Here is a 19915-nt window from a genome sequence, read left to right as displayed (position 1 = left end):
AAGTCTTCAATGGAAGGAGATTGACTTGAATAGCTGGAATAATAAACAATATGCTTGAAATTATTTTGTCAATTCTCAGAAAGTTGGCTTTGCTCCGATTACTAAATTTCATGTAACTCACGTAAATTATTAATGTACAATTTGTTCCCAAATTATTTTGAGAAATTAACAGAAATAAACACAGCTTTCAGAGTGTGTACTGATGAGGAGAGGATAACTTTATAATTCACAGACTATGAGAACAGTGTGTTTACATCAGAGACAAAGTGAGGTGGAGCAGTCAGTGACACCACAGATGAAATAAGGTAATTATCATCTATTCTTTCTGACTCTTAAATCAATTGGAAACCGAATCAAATTGCACTTGACCTGCGTCACTAGGAGCTAATATTTTATTTGTAGTTCAAATTTCACATCCAACCAAGGATATGTTTGGAAGACTTTGTGTTTTTAATTGGACTTTTGCCCCATTTTGCAAGATGTTTGTGCTATAATTAGAAAGGGCGGTTGGTACGCAACAAGGGGAGCAATTGAACTATTGGCCCAGTGCTCAGCTATACCTTTAATATTTGACAAATGTTTAAAATGCACTGGAATAAAAAAGGAGAGTGAGGATAGGAGGTGAAGATCGATGTGGAAATAACCCAGAGCTCATATTTCGGAAATTAAAATCGGTCAGGTATTGTGGAATTGACTTAGTCATTTTGATACGATACGATCCCCAGAGGGAACTTGGTCGGCCGACAGTCACATCACACAAGGTTCACAAAAACTTGAAATTAAAAGTTAAAACAAAAAGAAAAAGACAAGCGACTGTTGGCTGGCTGTCGTGTCCACAGCACCTTCACTGGAACAAATGAACAAACACAGACTTATCCCCTGGGCAGAGTATTCTAAACTAGAGTGCCCCCCCCCCCCACACCATTCCTCACGGTGGACCCTCCACGCCGACTCCCCATTGTTCTTCATGGCAGTCCCCCCCACGTCAGGTCCTCATTGTTCTTCATGGCAGTCCCCCACCCCACGCCGAGTCCCCATTGTCTTCCCCTCCCTCCTCACGCTCATCGACCGCGAGGCCCCACCGCCACCGAGGTCCACGGTGCAGCCGAGGCTCCCGCCACCACTGAGGCTCCCATCGCCGCCACCTCCGAGGCTCCTTCGACCCAGACAGGCCTCGCCACCCGGCTTCACCGCAGTCCCCTGGGAGACCTGTGGGGCGAGTCGGGCATACTGGGCCGCGTTCCGGTCTTCGGTGGCACGGTTGTTCGGCGGGTGGATCGGGCTCCCCGGAACACCATAAGTGTCTTTCAGTGTGTGACCACACCCTTGCACCACAGACCCTTCCACATCACCATCGGAATATCGGTGTGTACATAACAATAGCAAACAGAAAGGTCACAGCAACTGCTGCATAGATTCAATTATTTTACAGAATATCATTCTTTCTAATCGGCCATGATAATCGCAGACACATTTTATTTTTTTATCTAGCTGTCCAAAGGAGATATTGGTGGGCTTCCTTCAAAAAGTGTCAATAATACCAATAGATATTGGTTTATTGTTGTCACGTATACCAAGATAGGATGAAAAACTTGCCACTGATTTAGTAGGTTGCAGAGTCAAGCTGTTCTGCAGACATCACCATCCCTACAAAAATCTTTCAAGATTCACTAGCCAGAGGAAGTGTACAAATTAAGAAACAGTTCCTCAAAGTTATGTACTTATAAATTGGAGCTGTGTGCTTGTAAATTGGAGTATTTGTATCTGGGTGGTGTCGAAATTAGTATAGGGAATTAAAGCAGGAGTGCAAAGCTGGCACATGAAGCAAGCCCACGGAGCACTGAGCACTTAGTTGCGAGCTATACAAATACATTTGATGTAGGCGTTCCTCCAGACATGGCCAAATTTAAATTTGGTACATGGCCTTGGTGGTGCAACGACCTCGGTGGTAGAAAGAGGGAATTGTTCTGCCGAGATGAGCTTCTTCCAGGCTGTGATCAGTGTAGGAATGAATCAAATCATTAAGTTGATGGAGTTTTAAACTAACACAGGGAAGCTGTTTAGTTAGGTCAAACTGATATGAAAAAGATCAAGACAAGGTAAAGATGGGGATAAAATGGACAGAGTTTGATAATGATAACAGGGCTCTAGGAATGCAGATCATGAAAGATAAAATCATGAGACTAAAATTTTAACAATAGAAGAGTTTTAACAAGATAGACAACCCAAAAACAGATGGAACTAAACTATATTGAACTGATATAGTTTAGTTTTAGTTTAGAGATACAGCACGGAAACAGGCCCTTCGGCCCACCGAGTCTGCGTCACGTGATAGAATTAGGCCATTCGGCCCATCAAGTCAACTCCACCATTCAATCATGGCTGATCTATCTCTCCCACCTAACTCCATTCTCCTGCCGTCTCCTCACAATCTCAGACACCTGTACTAATCAAGAGTAGTGTATTCAATAATATTCATAGTGTTGGTCAGTGTATCAAGACAAGGGTGATGAATCATTGTGAATCCTCAGTGAACATTCAATTTGGAATCAACAGATTTTAAACAGAAGGGAATTGAGAGATATGGGAATAGGATAGGAAAGTGGATGCATTTAGAGTTCAACCATGATTTTACTGAACAGTGCAGCAGCTGTTATAGGGCTGTCTTACTGATGTTCTCTCTTTTGCAAACTAATTTTCCCCTTCCAGGATCTCTCCCTGCTCTTCTCTAAACCTCCCCTACCTCTTCCCTGACTCTTCTCACTACTCGGCTCACCTCTTTGTAACAAAAAAAAATCGTTAACGCCCATCCACTGAATAAAATCCACATTCTCAACGGGAGACTCGAGCCTGGCAACAGGTTAAAGGAAACAGGACATTTTATGCTGTAAGTATTGTGTTTTAGGATACAGTTTAGAGGAGTGGTTAAAACAGATTCAACTTTAAACAAAAATCAAACAAAAAAAGATGCAGGAAAACTGAAATAATCTACCAGAGCCCTAAATAAAACCTTTGCAAACATTTAACCGATTCCCTTCTGAAAATTACTAACAAATCTGAAATAAACAGAAATGTTTGAAAACTCTTGGGCAGCATCTGTGGATAGAGAAAAAGTTAATGTTTCAGATCAAAGAGCCTTTGTCAGAACCTTTGCCCAATTCTGGCACAAAATTGGTGAACAATAACATTGGCTCTCCACACATTTCTCTCTCCACAGATGCTGGAATGATTCTGTGCTAATTCCTGATTTGATCGTAATTTTCAGGAGAATTATATTTGAAAGGGCTATGTGGAGCAGATGTCAGGATAACAGGATTACATCTCTGTCCAGCTAGCACATATAAACTGACGTATAGCTCAACTAACCCCGTTTTGTACAGTACGAATCGACAAGTGGCCAGTGATGCATTATCAACACAGGCTGTACACTGCTCCCAACAGCAATGTTATGCAACCATGTTGTGAAAGTTGATCCCAACTATAGAAGCCAGATTAATTCCTAGACAAATTAATCCTACTATACAGTGTACCAAGTAATGAGTCAGCCTATCACAGGTGCCACCATTGCCCTTCATGTCTGCTGTGACATTTGAGGAACTTTCAAACCATGAAGTTTACATTACATTTCATCTCAATAACTAGTGGGATGCAGCACCCCTTTTGCTCACTGACCTCCCTATGCATTCCCAACCATTGCTGGCTCTATCTCAATGCTGGTTCTACTCATATCATATCATATCATATACATACAGCCGGAAACAGGCCTTTTCGGCCCTCCAAATCCGTGCCGCCCAGTGATCCCCGCACATTAACACTATCCTACACCCACTAGGGACAATTTTTACATTTACCCAGCCAATTAACCTACATACCTGTACGTCTTTGGAGTGTGGGAGGAAACCGAAGATCTCGGAGTAAACCCACGCAGGTCACGGGGAGAACGTACAAACTCCTTACAGTGCAGCACCCGTAGTCAGGATCGAACCTGAGTCTCCGGCGCTGCATTCGCTGTAAAGCAGCAACTCTACCGCTGCGCTACCGTGCCGCCCCGTACCGTACTCACATTCTTCATGTATTTCCTCACATGTCAGTGGCTGTGTTATGGACACTCTGCCAAACCTCAGGTTGCTCCTTCCCTTTCCTTGACATCTTGAATCTTTGTGGTAGTTTCCAGCAAGGCGAGAACCATGCCGCTGCTTGGAAGCTTCTACTGTATATAGTAGAATTTTTTTTTGCAAAATAACCTGGAAGAGCTGTGGAGATTGAAGCAGTGTGACGGTGGAGGGAGAGAACATTGAAGGTGCTGGGAATCCAGGGATCTTGCAGTGTTATTGATGGTAGAAATGTGGAGGATATCCGGAGCAAGACAGCTATTAAGGAGGGAGGCAAGGATAATTGAGGGAAAGGAAACAACAAGGTCACAATGTTTGTGAGGCAATGGTGACTACTTGAGGCAAATAAACAAGAATGAGGCTAAGGGACTGGACGCTGAGAGAACACTGGCAGAAATGGTACAGGATTGACTATGCGGATGCTGTAGAACAGTGTGGACCAACCCCACACTGCATGCATTGTCTTTCTCCCTCTAACAACCCAACAGGCGTCTGATCAAGAGAAAAGACAGCAAACAAACTGGTGATAATTGAGAACAGGGACAGAGGTAAAGCAGAAACACGATTAGAGTGCGGGGATGTAGAAGAAAAATGGCACTATTGTGCAACACCAATTTTGCCCCATTGGGAGAAGAAATAAACACTTTGCATTTATTCTAGACATTTATTAATAAGTCATATTACATCCATCCTGTAAGTACACAATACAGGGAATATAACTTGCAAGCTAGTACAAAAATCACATGCCTGTGGGACTGGTATGTACTCAGTCATTTTACAAAATGCAAAAAAAAATCACTTCTAGTTTAGTAAGAGATGATCAGCATAACACTGCTAGTTTTAAATCCGATTCAGAATGTCTGGAATATGATACAAAAACAAACCTAGTCTAAACAGATTCTTGTATATAAACTGTACTCCAATCAACATTACAAGTATCCCATTGAAGGCACATGGTAACAACTCTGTCTCACTTATGTATTGTCGCCACATTATCATTATTGTAGCTTCACAAAACAGAAAGGAGGTACATTTTTCTTATGCAGAATTACAGTGTCATCAGATTATTTCTACTTCCTATATATTTATGGCTAAAACACTCTTGCGGCCAGCTCTATTTCAGCAGACTAAGTTATTAAACAAACTCAGAAAACGTGGGAGGCAGGAGAGAAAAAAGAAATTACACAAATTTAATTTTCTCTGAACTGCTTGAGAAGCTATTCAATATCATCTTCTCGACCATTAATCATTGGCGTATCCATGTCTTGTGTGGCCCAAGGATTCTATCATGTTAACCCAGCACCAGCCCCATAAACTGTAGGCTGTTTACTACTCTGTGTCTATCATATCCTGGTGGCTTTGTGCTGTTGAATATTGTGTCTTTGCTGTGTGAAAGTGGGTGTTCTTGGTTGTGTTGTCCCTGGAAGGAGGGAGAATTGGATACCTTGCCCAGTCAGCATTAACCGTACATTACGAGAAGCTTAACATAAACTTTACAAATGGCCTACAAGGCGTACACCTAAGCAGACTGGGGTGAATTGTCACAGTAGATGGACGATGCCAAGGATGGAATAGCAAACGCAATCATCGTAGCATAATTTACCATACATGGATGCTCTCTCCTTATTTACCATGGTCAATCAACAGGGAACATTATCACTGCAGCACCATAGTAAGCACCACAATGAAGAGATGATCAAAACATTTTGGCTTAAGTAAGAAACAGCTGCTACTGTGTCTAAGCATTTAAGCACTGACTGGGACACTGCTGTTGATGTAGCCATCAGATTCCCTCTTCAAACCTTTTCCCCACTCCTTTAATGATCCCAAAAAATTGATTGAAATGATGATCTTTGATTAATTGAATTGCTACAAAATAGGGTAGTTCGATCAATTCTATTACCTTCCAGCAACCAAGAAAATTCACAATCCTCCAATGATGCTGACTGACATGAAGTACCCTTACTATGGCCATCTGCCACAGAGTTACAGCACATGGAGCTTTCTGTCAGGGGAGTTGAAACTGCATATGTGGAGAAGACTGGAGATACTCAATTGCTACAGAAATGCTTAGTTTAATGTGCTGCCAAAAAAAAATCTCAGTTATGTTGCAGTCATGATGCAACAGGAACATGTTTGCAATTTATGATTCATTACGATGAAAAGCACAGTATACATGTTGTTATTCAGGCAAATTAACCAGGGCTTTGCAATGGTGCTGCACATCTAGGATGCAGGAAGATGGGACAACCAAAGTGACTTGATTCTGAAGGTTATGCTCGAGTGACATCTGCCCGCAGGCCAAAGTGAGTAACTGCAAAATGTTGTGCCCTGCACCAGCCCATTACCCTGACTGGGGGCCCAGAACACAAGGTCACAAAGTCACCACCTACAAACACCTCCATCTCAACTACCACACAACCTCCAGTCCTGATAGGTCTATAAAATTTAGCAAGCACATTCCTCATAACAGGCAACATAACATTCATCAAATACTTACAAAAGTGCCTGTGCACCCCTTAAACTGGCTACTTGTAACAGCATGGCCGACCTAGACTATGCAGGCTGCCCTGGAGTGTGACAAATTGCAATTCTCTCCTTGGACACAGCCCAGCCTGAAAAAGAAAAAAAATCAGCGATTGTATTGAGGGGTGCCTTCAGTTAAAGTGAAGAATTTCTACATGCCTTTTTATACTTTGCTGTCATCCTGACTAAAGCACAGCACAGGGCCGACAATTCAAGTTCATCGTCGCGGACAGCAGCTGGAGTCAGTGGATCCAAAACGCAAAAATTACTAATACTCAACCATAAACTAAAATGCACTGTAAATACACACTGTCTTAAGGATAACTCATATTAATCGAACTAGAGGATAAGTTATCCAAGTACGAGAGCTGCCAAATCTACAGTTGTGAATGAGGGCTACTGGACTGGTCTCATCTGTGGGATATACTAAATATTCCACTACTACAGCATTTTAAGACAGTTAAATAATTAAGACACAGACAATTATTAAACATGTTTAAAAAGTTGCTTTTAATTACATGGAAACAAACTAAAGGTATTTCTCAGGAGATCATGAACACTACCATCTGACTTCATTACTCTCCTTTTCCCCGACATCCACAGTATAAAAATATTGAACAGATTACATTACATCATCTACTTCAGCTTTCTACGGTTTATAAGCCATTATAGACCAAAACAAAGGCTTGTCTCTCAAGTAGCTTTGCAATCATCAGGGTCTGTACATAGTACTGAATAACCCACAAAAGAGTTAATAAATTTCTAAGCAGTCACATGATCAACATAACACATTTGTTTGCATGTAGACTTGAAGCACGCACCTGGGAGATTTATGAAGTTCTACTAAACCTGCACACATCACAAGTGGAGCCCAGGAAGCAAGCATTTAAGGTTTAACAGAATGAAGGGTTCGATGTAGCATATAAAATGGTTCAAACATCTCGTACTCAAATGCCTGTGCCTTCCCATCCAACTACCAATTACTGTACATGTTAAAAGTTAATGAGCTTTAGTGCATTAATGCACTTTTTCCTTTGCCATAAGCATTTGTTGTAAAACACTCCCAGTTTACATTAGCAATGGGATTACTTTACCTGCTGTTACCAGAGCTATCTACCACTCCTGCACTTTGCAGTAGCCTTCAAACATAGTTTTAATTATCTATGTGATGTCCTGTAGCTTTGGTGACTGCCAAGTAGATGTTCTCTTGTCTCGCTCTAAGATGGGTCAAATCATTCTTGGAGCTTTTGGCTGTGAAGCATTTAAAGGTATCAGACTTATTGGCAGTAGTAACGTAGGACCCTAGACTATTGTCTGCGTACTCTGGTAAACTGTACGGCATCAAAAGGACAATCCCACCGCCACCCTGAAAGAGAAGGCAGGCTGTTGAGGGGCAGGAAATAAAGGGGCTGAGACAGAGTATCAAAAGAAAAATAAAATACTTGTGCTGAACATGCAATCCAATCACTTGGTTGTGAGGAGTGAATATTCCATTGGTGTATCAGAAGAGATCTGTACCCTGCTCATTGTACAATGCTGCCTCCAATAACATGCTTGCCATCAACATTTTCATTAGTGTTGCTGAGCACAGACACAGTCTCTTCTGGAGTACGCCAAGGTGCTGTTGACAGCCTCCTAGAAATAAACTTCCAACAGGTTCAGCATTTCTTTTGTAGGTACCCTCAATGATCGGCAGAGCACTTACAACAAATATTTGTTGCACAGATTTCACTTTGACATTGAGAGCAATCCACAGGAGAGTGGGAAACCTACAAAATTTGGCCAACTGTGCCAATAAGGAGAATCCAGCAGGCTGGAAACAGCCTTTAATGAATCTTATAATTCTAGTCATAAATGGAGTACATGCTCCTGGATCATTCAATAAGACTTAGCCTGAGTGATTCATATTCCCCAAGTAAAGTCTCTTGCCACTTTTTATCCTACCGAGAAGTTGCTACCAGGCCAAACTAATAACTGTGTACCAACCAATGGTAATGGAAGACCAAACAATGATCCAGAATGAAGGAGATAATTTGGGGGCAAATCAATGAAGCATATCATCCCACGAACTGAGCCAGTAATCTGGGACCACCCATGAACCAATTAGTGCGAATTGGTACTGGCAATGAATAACGGAATGCTAACCAATGAACCAAGTCACAGTAATGCTGTATCAACAACAAACCAAACCAGTTATGCAAGGTATCACAAAATGCTGGAGTAACTCAGCGGGTCAGGCAGCATCTCTGGAGAGAAAGAAAGGGCTCGACCCGAACCATCACTCATTCTTTCTCTCCAGAGATGCTGCCTGACCCGCTGAGTTACTCCAGCATTTTGTGATACCTACGATTTGTACCAGCATCTGCAGTTATTTTCCTACAAAACCAGTTATGCAAGGTCATTCGATAAATGTAGTTGCCAATACAGCACCAATATCCAATATGGTACCAAACAATGGACCAAGATGGTACATCATATCACATCATTTCTATACTAGTTAACGATCCAAGAAATAACATTGTTTAAACCAATGGCGAAAGTGAATACTCTGGGTTCAATCAACAAATTAAGCTAGTCGTGCAGTACGAACTAATGTAGTATCAGGCAACATATTTTCTGAAGCTGTGGTAGAAGATAGGAGATTCAAGGGTAAAGGGAAGGAGAGGGAGTGAAGTGTTGGTGGCTGTGTTCAGTACATCTAAACTATTCTCCATCTATAAGACTTTCATACAAATCTGGTTAGCTTTTTCAAAAAATTCAGTCAAAAAATCAATATCTTTTTTTCCCCTCTGTAATACTATTTTATGATAGTCACAATAATGGACAAACATATTTGTTAAACAACAGATCTGAGTGACAAGGTCATTCAGGAAAACCCATTGAACCTTGACCTGAGTGAACAACCTCCAGCATATTAGCTTGGTTCTGACAACTTGAAGTCCCAGGAAATTCTACTTTTAACAATAGACTTTATTAACTATTTAATTCTAAATTAATTTATTTCTCTTTTATGCCACAGTAAATAAAGCAGTGCAGATTCAATGTGTTTCTAATTTTCACTGAATCTGTTGCAATATTGACTTTCCCATTTTAGAAAAAAAAATAAAAAAACAATACTCATGTAAAATGATTATGCGTTTATTAAGAGACCGTGATTGGCCAGCCATATTCTTACCCCTTGGACTTCTTTTTGTTATTTTGCATTGATTCAGCAAATCACACTACACATCATCTTGAAAGATAAAGCTGGAATCATCAAATATATTTGGAAACAACAGGAATTAAGCTGGAAAGAGTGGAGCAGAGATTTACAAGGATGTTGCCATGACTTGAGGGTTTGAGTTATAGGGAAAGATTAGGCAGGCTGAAACCTTATTCCTTGGAGTTTAGGAGATTGAGTAGTGACCTGATACAGATATTAAAAAATCATATGGGGCAAAAATGGGGTGAAGGTACACAGTCTTTTCACCAGGATTGGTGAATCAAGACCTAGCGGGCATAGGTTTCAGGTGAGAGGGGACAGCTTTAATAGGAAATAAATGGGGATTTTTTTCCACATTGAGGGCGGTACACAGGTTGAATAAGCTACCAGAGGAAGTGATTGTGGCAGGTACAAAGAAACATTTAGAAAGACATTGGTACAAGGTACATGGATAGGATTGGTTTAAGAGGGATATGGGTCAAACGCAGGTAAATGGGACTAATGTAGATGGTATCTTAGTTAACTAAAATTTTACAATTGTCTGATTGCCAAATGTGCAAATGAAGCACCACAAATATCAACTGTGAAATTGGCTGCTGAAACATTTCTGCGCCTTCTACACCGGTACCAAAAGGAAGATCACGGGAACAGATTTTAAGCTAGTAACAAGATTGGGCGATTGGTAATGTGCCAATATACCCACACGAAGAACCAATTATACAAAATAATCAGATCTGCTGCCAGAAATGGCAGGAAACAATAGCCCTTAGTCAGTACCTATCCAGACCAAGTACTAGTGAGATCAAAACACCAGAAAGTCAGCCTGTCGACATGAATAGGGATCAGTATTCAGCCAGAGTTAGTTCCAGTACTAAACTACCTGAGCTGTGACTGACTTTATTTTTCCAAAAAAACACCAGTTGCTGATCACACAGGGTCACTTGGATAAGGGAGGACAGAGATAGTGCGAGTACCTCTAAATGCACTAAATCAGCTGATTAATGATAGCTAACACTAAAACGAGGATTACCATTCTTATACTCAGCCAAAGAACTCCGTTTTAGACAGAAACGGTAAGGCTTAATAAATAAAATTGCTATTTCAACAGACATATTTATTTCATATCTCTCATATCAGTCAAATGTCAAGTTATTAAGAGACAATCCTCACCAATGCAATGAAAACTCTGCACAATATTACATTTATAATAATGACCTGTACATTAGTAATGGACATAATTTCAAAGTCTTGAGAATCATACAAAGATTGAAAATATGGCAAACAATGAGAGGATTGCAAGAGTTTAGAACAACACAGATCAACCTTTATAAACCACTCAGACATCTCATGGAGCATCTCATTAACTTCCTGTCACTGTCCTTTACGATTCAGTGAAAGTGTTGATGTGATTTATCACAATGATAGCAGGATTGAGATTTTATTCTGTGGAAGTGGTAGAGTTAGAATTGTTCCCCTTACAACCGAGAAAGGTGAGAACAGATGTGGCACAGATAATCACAATCATGAAGGATTTGTCAACCTTGTTTTGATTTAATTTTGGACCAATTTGATTTTGCTGGACAATATAGGGGATCTTCTCTGCTTTTGTGCACAGTAATAACAAACAGAGCAGTCCTATGGAAGTATACTGAAGAATGCAAATATGCTCTCCTAAGCCTGGAAATTCTGCAAGGGTCTGGACTACAGCTGATGAACGGAAAGCACAATATTCCATAAGTGAGTTATGCCTCTGCCTCAGTACGACAAAGTAGTTATCCTTGGAACCTTACTCACTTTGGAGGTTGCATGTCCAGTAGGTTCCCATCTCTTTTGCCCATTCTGAAGGTGCATTGGCTTCTTGTATTCAGGCAAACACCAGATGGTGCTGCAGAGCAATGGATATTTACTCCTTGTTTTGTGTAACATAGCAATATCCCATGAACACTCTTCACAGCTTTCAGTGTGGAATGGTAGAGGTGATGGGTCTGGGGAGAGGGGTGGGGTGGAGAAACTAGACAAGCCAAACAACAAATGGGTACAGCGTTGTCAAAATGTTCAGGTCAATGAAAAATAGCACTACAGATGCTGGAAATCTAAAAGAACAGAAAATGCTGCAAATAGTCAGCAAAGCTGGCCACATTTGTGGATCGGTTTCTCTTCCCACAGATGCAGCCTGACCTGCTGAATATTTCCAGCATTTTCTGTTTTAGTTTGTGCTCATCTGATCCGTTAGTATTTAAGGGGAACAATTAACAAGGGACAACTTGAAAAGTGAACTAATGCTCTCTTCACAGATATTGCTCAACCTGCTGAGTATTCCCAGCATTTTCTTTTCCATACCCCCCTCCCCCTCATACCAAATGCATGTAATTATTCTTGACCATACTATCTTTTACACAAAAAAACACAACCTCTCTAAATGTTTAAAGCCATCTCTTGGACTTCAATCAAGTGGTTATGCACATTCAAGTCAGTTACTCAACCACAGAGGTGGATATCCCTGCCAAGGGTGACCCCATCCTCATCCATGTACATACTCTGGCATTTCCTAATGCCAGAGAGTGAGTGGGTAGTAAGTATGTGAAATCAGATTTCCTTCCTTCCAGGATTAAAGAATTGTGTTCAGCACTTCTACTGCATCTTTGTTTGAGATAACCCATCTTGGTACAGATCAGGCTGAGATCAAATGGAGAACCAACCTGCTTTGTACAGCTCCATTAAGCATCAAGTGACATCTCAAACCAATGAAAACTCATGGGCCCTGACCATGGCTCCTATAAAAGACCCAATTAAACAATATTACAGGATTTAAAAGAGGGTAGGGAAGGTTTTCATTTTTACAAAGCCACAATTTATTGACTCAAGAGGTCAGATTCTTACCAACAAACCATGGTCAACACATGCACTCCATGACTCCTTCTGTGAACTGAGTGAAGAGGCAGAATTCTGAACATAAAGATCAGCCAAAAGTTTATCCAACAGCATTGGACTCCAAACTCCACACAACTTCCAGATATTAGAAATATAAAGTGTGCGCAGAAGAGCGACAAGAGGTGAAACTAAACTCCTCCAATATCACTTATAGTGGCCACGCCCAGCTCCTGGGCAAACAGTATATGGAGGTACTGAACGGGGCAAAAAAACAGATGTACATGGATGGTTCTAAATCTGGGAAGCCAATACTATCAAGGAAAACTGGTTGGTTGTATTAAGAAAAATGCTGAGGGGTCGGCTTATCAGACTGTTTAAGTCTGAAACAGTGTATTCATTATGTACAGGAGCTATTTCCACACGTCAGGCAACATCAAAACATGAACTCTAGAGACATGATAGCAATTAGTAAATCTAACAATTTTCAGGAAAATCTCCTTTGCCCAACTTGCTATCAAGTTAGCTGTTGAGTGGAATAGCATGAAAGTACCTTGGAGGAAGCTAAATACATGAGGAGATGGGAATAGCTAATGTTGTTGGATTTGATGAAGAAAGGTGACAGGAAGCTTACATGGAATATTCACACTGTCACGGACTCACTAGACCATGTACCCATTTCACAGTGCTGCTCGTTCCATGTTGCAAACCTGACCTTGAAAACAAAATTTAAGATTTCACGAATTATTGACTGTTGACTAAAAAAATGAATCAATTCTAAAAGCAGAATTCCATTATGGTATGATGTCCAAGAAGTTAAAATATTCCCATGGTCAGATTTCATTTGTTTTTGCAATGCCAACTTTGCCCTTGCTTGCTGTCCATGCCCAAGAAGTTGCTACAACCTACTAAGCTCCAGCCTAGGAGAGAGAAGCCCAATAGTTGCCACCTTACTGTCATACAGTGAATGCAATTCGCTTGGTAAAGATCAGGATCAAACTCAACTGACAGATGCTCTAATCTGCTATTTTATTTTAGTCCAGAACAAAGCACTAAAAAAGACTAAATTTTATAAAATCTTCAACATCCAAAATAAAGGCTATTAATCCAGGGAAATAAATCTGGACAAGTAGCAGTATTTCACAATTAACACCCAATACCATTCTTTTAAGGCAACTAACTGAGCAAAGCAAAGCGTTGTGAAGTTACCTCAACTTTTTTCAGCTACTTCCTCGTTTGTGTCACTGTAGATGTTCAATTTGTACTTTTTAATGTAACTAATGTCTGTCATTTAATGCTTTATAATTGAGATAGCATTTGCAAATTCCCAGCTGCCAAATGCTCAATGGGAGGTGAGAAATCACCCCTTTGTACTATGCTGTATCTTTGATTCAGCAAAATCTAAATAAACTTCAATAAGACTAAATCACAGCATGGGTTCACCATTACTTTGGTAACATCAATGCTCATACAAAAGTACAATAAATGTTTAAGAAGGCTTTTCTGACTAAATGTATGATTTATGTTATTCCTATCCGTATGTAACTATATCTGAGAAAATGTATAATACTGTTCATCTATGATTCATTATTTTTTGTTAACCTGGTATCTCCTTTAACAAAAGGAATCTAATAATCATGTTAAAAAACTACAGAACAAAAACCTGAAATAAAACCAGAGAATGCTGGAAATAGCAAACCGAGCAGCATGTGTGGAAAGAGAAGCAGAATTAACGCTTTGGGCTGAAAACCTTCCTTTGGAATTTACTTTTCCTCCTATCCCATTATACCAATGCCGTCTGTGTGGAGTTTGCAATGGTCTCCCTGTGACTACACAGGTTTTCTCCAGGTGCTCCAGTTTCCTCCCACATCCAAAAGACTTGTGAGTTTGTAGGTGAATTAGTCTCTGTAAAATTGCCCCAATGGGTGATCGATGTTTGGCGTGAATGAGGTGGGCTGAAGGGCCTGTTTCCATGCTGCATCTCCAAACTAAGCAAAACTAAACCAAATTCTTAAACAATATATACAAACCTCCGACATATTTCTGTTCACTGCTTTCATAACGGATCATGGTTTTTTCAGTCAGTGATTTTCCACTCTGCTCATGAAGGCATTGAGTTTTACACAACATAGCAGCCCCCCCCAGTATTTTGTCTTTATTTGAACCTGTACAGCAAGTGGCAGCATTGATCTTAGCTGTGATGTGGAAAACACAGCGAAACTTAATCCTGCGGTTACACTAGCGAATTCAAACAAAATCATCGCACAACATTCAAGATAATGGGCAGTAACCAAGTGCCAATGGTACAGCCACTGCCTCATGGCACTGGAGAGCCAGGATCAGTTCTGATTTTGGATGCTGCCTGTGAGGAATTTACACATTCTCCATGACTGCACAGCTTTCCAGCAGGCCCTCTGGTTTCTTTCCACATCCCAGAGACCAGCAGGTTGGTAGATTATCTAGCCAGTATAAATTTCCCCTCATTTGTAGGGTGCCTGGTAGAAACTAGCGGAAGTAGATGAGAACATGGGGAGAACTTAAAAAGGTGATGAGTGTAGAAACATTGTAAATGGATGATAGATTAACACGAGCTAGGTTGGCTGAAAGACCTGTTTCAATACTGCTCTCTCTACAACTCTAAAGGTCAGCAGGAGATTTATTTATGTTGGGAGAAGAAATACAGTTCATCTTATCCCTTCACATATTCAACAGCCCTAAGTATTTTCCAAAGGTCACTGAATAAATAATCAGGATCACTGCAAGGTAGTTTATCTCACCTACAATACCATTAAGTTGGGATGTGCCTACCAGTTAACAAGTAGCTACAAAACAGGAAAATGAACGTCTCATTCAAAACATGATAAAATTAATAACATACATAAACAATAAATTAGCCTTTGAAATGTAAACATAGAGTACATAAATCTCAATTTAAACAACATTTATTGGGAAACTATTTCCAGCTTTATGAAGAAATATTTAATCCAGTAACAAATGAAGGATAACTTTTAGGTTTTGGACACAAAGAGGAAAGGGAATGAATCAGCTATGTGTACCCTGCTCTTTTATCTCCAAGGCATAGCTTTAATCGAGATGAAGATGATCTTTCCCAGCAGGGTGTGAAGCTGTCAACTGAAAAATAATTTGATAACATCTCCAACTAGAGGTATTTCTGGATCACAATATTAGTTCTACTGTAAAGGCAACTGATAAATAGGAAAAGGATGTATTTTAAACATAATGTCGTGATATGTCTGACTGGAGGAAGAGTTCCAAACTCACAAGACATCCAAGTAGAAAATTCCTCAGTACAAAGCCTCAAGAAATATACAAATACACACGCACACACATATACATATATATATATATATATATATATATAATCTTAGTTTAAATGGGAAAGTAGAAATTCATATCCATAATATTAATTTAAATGGGAAAGTAGAAATAGCAAAAGAACTTTCATCCTATCTGAATAAAATCACAGAAACACTCATGAAAAGGGTAAGATTGAGATTCAGCCATACCTGCAGTCAGATGTGGAACTACATTTGGGCCTGGATTTCTTTAAGTATACAAGTGGTCTCCTGCATCGAAGCTCATTTGGCATCTTAACCATCTGTGAACTCTGCCCAATCAGTTTTAGAAATTGTTCAAGACTGAAAGACAGCTTAAGTATATTTGCAATGTTCGATTTTGTTAACATTGTGTTTCTTTATTTTTTATCTCTCTTGATTTCTCCTCACGAGCCGCATAAAGACCCCGCTCCCCTGTTCCCAATTCCCCCAGGATGATTGACCACCTTAAATCCTCCCTCTTTCAAGCACCACAGCGTTTACTGCAACTGTCGGCTTCAAGGCTCCATAATTAGCCAAATGGAAACAGCACTTAATTATGGTCAACTATTCACATGTACTTTCTTCCCCTTCCTGCCCAGATACATGAGCAGCCAATCTAAACACAACTGACAAGCAACTCCATAACGTAATGACAAATCCTCTGTTTGGAACCATCAAACTGGATGTTAGAATGAATACCACCCACATAATTCAGTTTGTAGGTTAATTTTAAGGCAAGGTCAAATTTGTACTGTTAATACCATTTATTATTATTCTACTGTCAAGAGAATGGATGGTCTCACATTAGCCAAATAAACACCTAATTTTATCACATTACTAAGTAACAGTCATTTCTTTGCACTGTATCTTTTTGCTCTGGTACACTCAAACAGGCGCCTCAGAGTTTAAGCACAGTTTTCAGATAAACCATACAGGCTGAAGACATATTACAGAAGATTCAGGACAGAGGCATCAATTATATTAATTTCATTTTTCTTTTCTTACCAAAGCATCACATTATTTTTATAAATCATTTAGCACAATTTCATCCCTTTGTCAATTAATAAATTATCAATGAACTCCTAAAGCTCCATTTGCCATATCTGTGACAAAATGAAAATCTGGTGTAATTATCCTCGAGGACTATGAAGACTCAATTATGCTTTGTTGATTCTTTTCCCCTCTCAAACACTTTTATTCAATATATTTCAAAGTTTTCATAACCAAATGTCAGGCTTCCCATTACTGAGACAGAAAGCTCTAGTTTCCACCCTAGCTTCTTTTTTTAACCAATTACTTTAATTATTATAACATTTCCAACGGAATGCTCTCACCCTCTCAAAATGCACAGTCATTCACTACTCTGATGACTAGCAGCCTGTTGGTGTCTGGTATCCAAAGAGATCACCAGAGTGGTAAAAATGCACAGGAAAATGATGCAAGAATGAAATCTCAGGTAACTTAAAACGGTTTCATTAAAAATGGAATTAGAATGAAGAGATTTTGTGCGTTAAAACGCTTCAGTGAAAGCTTGCACTGATATGCTCAAAAGGGATTAAATTTCTAAAAGCCTGGACCTTAGATCATTGTAGCATGATGGTGAAAGACCACAAGTTCTCTCTGCATCAGTAGTTATGAGTATAATGACTGCTTTCATTTTGAAAACTTGAGAGCATACTCTGTAGTTAAGTCAGTAGAATTCTGGCTTTTCATTGTGTCGATGCACTTGTAAATCCATTTACAAATATTTTCTCTTCTCATCTAAATAAATTTTTCCACAATTAGCCACAATTACCAATTTGGATACAAACACATGCCGATCTGTTGAAAACCTTGCCAGAGATGTTTGGATTTTGAGAATTATTTTTAAAATATAAAGAAACTGTAGTAGACTGTCCTTAAGCAAAATACTGAAGATGTTGAAAATCTAAAATAAAAACAAGAATAGATGGAAACACTGAATGAATAAGGCAATATCCACGGACACAGAAAAAAGAGTTAAAGCCTCCGCATAAATACCTTTTATCAGACCAAAACATTAACTTTGTTTTTTTCTCTCTCTGCACAAATGCTGCCCAATGTTGAGAATAAATTTGTAGTAGACTGTCTCTTACTCTGCAGGCTAATCCTTGGCCGACTCTCTATTTTTTTACTCTCTAATAACTAGAGCACTCAAATAATTCTGCTTGTTGTGTATCCAAGTCTTTGCAAAGGGGGATCCCAACAAGAATCAATGGCTTCAGTGAGATGCTCCTTCTGGGATTTGAAATTACAACTACTTTTAAAAAATAATCAGTTTATTACTAAAACGATTTAAAAACTTATCTAATTCATTCCATAATGTCCTTTTAAAACAAAAAAATGACATTATTGTGTAATTTTTGTATGTTAAAAATACAAATAGCACATTTTGAACAAATTTCATTGGACAGACACTTACTAGCTGGCATAGGCGTATATATCACTGTAATATTCTGATTAGAAGCAGTCAAATGGAAAATTCAGCTGCAGGGGCCAACCCCCAATTCACATATTGGATGTGGTTCAAATACACCTGCTGCGTCCAAGATTTGGGACAATTGATACCTACTGCGCAAGGAATCATCTTTTGCCCAAGGCAATGTTCTGGAGTACAAAATATCAGATGGCCATGATGGTACAGACCACACTGCCTGCAAGTTTCATCCCACCCCACCCCAACCCGCATTGTTTTGTTTTGGATATTTTATTTTTTTAAAAACCTGTGATCATTCCAATCACTGCCACCTAGCTTTGACCATGTTTTGTACTTTGAGGAGCCTCCCCTAAACAAGATCTCACTTTTGGTCAGCAGGGATCTCAGTGCTCTGCTTGGGTTCTTGATCTGGACCAGGACCAGGATCAGGATCTGCCAAAGTTGCACCAAATGCATTCTGCACAATCTGAAATCCAAATGACTCCAAGAGAGACATGTTCTGATGGGGTGAAAAGGGTGAGCTTAGGCTAGTGGACAAGTCATTCAGTTGCCCCTCGCTGGGTTTGACATGGGCCTTCAGCAGATGCTTACTCAGGTAGGACTTGGATTTAAACACAGAGCCGCAGTCTGGGCAGATGTACTTCTTCGGTTCTGCATATAGTTCAGTGCTGGATTCGACTTTAACTTTTCCATTGTTGAGGTCACACTGAAAGGACTCATCCTGGTCATGTTTTAAGGGAGACTTAAGGTCACTGATATCTGAGAGATCTCCAAAGGAGTCGGAGTTATCCTGCGAGTCCTGATGCTGGCACTTCATCCCATCCATCTCACCATCTGCAGAAACAAGGAAAACAAAATGTTACAGCTTGCCATGGTAGGAAATTCACAAATAAATCAAATGCTCATCTTCACCACTTTGCACTATTACACTGCACTGATTTTCCTGATGTGACAACAGACTGAAAAGCATTTTTCATTTCAAGCATTTTGTTTCCCAATCAAAGCCATTCCATTCATTTACACAAATTACATATTAACAAAGTATTTAATTCAAGTAAAGGAACTTGCTTGCAGGGTCTAAACAATAAGAATTACCTGGAATAATAATTTTCTAGTACTTGTTTGTGTTAGAACCCAGAAAGCTCTAGTCCACTGGCCTGACTGGGCATCAACCCAGCACTCTCTGAAAAAGGAATAAGCAATTATGATGGCAGAATGTCTGGATACAGAATAGTGCACAGAATTGGGCACTTCTAAGTTTCCAATTTCACGCAGACACCAAAATAAGGTAAAAGGCAGAGGCCGCAAGGGGAGAGCAAACCAAAAGACAAAGCTGAGTGGACATTCACTCACATCTACTCAGTGCTTTTGGCAGAGCAACTCAGGAATCTACAAGGATGGAAAATCTAATGGA

At 39.8% G+C, this 19915-nt stretch overlaps 1 protein-coding gene across 3 annotated transcripts in view; it reads right to left on the bottom strand.

Annotated features, from left to right (window-relative positions):
* Positions 1 to 4816: 4816 nt before the first annotated feature.
* The window catches only part of patz1 (POZ/BTB and AT hook containing zinc finger 1), a 50564-nt gene continuing 35465 nt past the window's right edge, over positions 4817 to 19915 (bottom strand). For 2 of the 3 annotated variants that reach the window (XM_078421319.1, XM_078421321.1), the window contains one exon: positions 8909 to 19335. In XM_078421319.1, coding sequence (XP_078277445.1) covers positions 18863 to 19335 — 473 coding nt within the window. In that variant the 3' untranslated portion in view covers positions 8909 to 18862. Of the gene's footprint in view, positions 8005 to 8908; positions 19336 to 19915 lie in introns of those variants that run through there. The other variant, XM_078421320.1, reaches the window with a different exon arrangement.

This window comes from Rhinoraja longicauda, chromosome 25 (genome assembly GCF_053455715.1).
Source record: "Rhinoraja longicauda isolate Sanriku21f chromosome 25, sRhiLon1.1, whole genome shotgun sequence".
Taxonomy (NCBI): Eukaryota; Metazoa; Chordata; class Chondrichthyes; order Rajiformes; family Arhynchobatidae; genus Rhinoraja; species Rhinoraja longicauda.
This window is presented reverse-complemented; position numbering and strand designations above follow the sequence as displayed.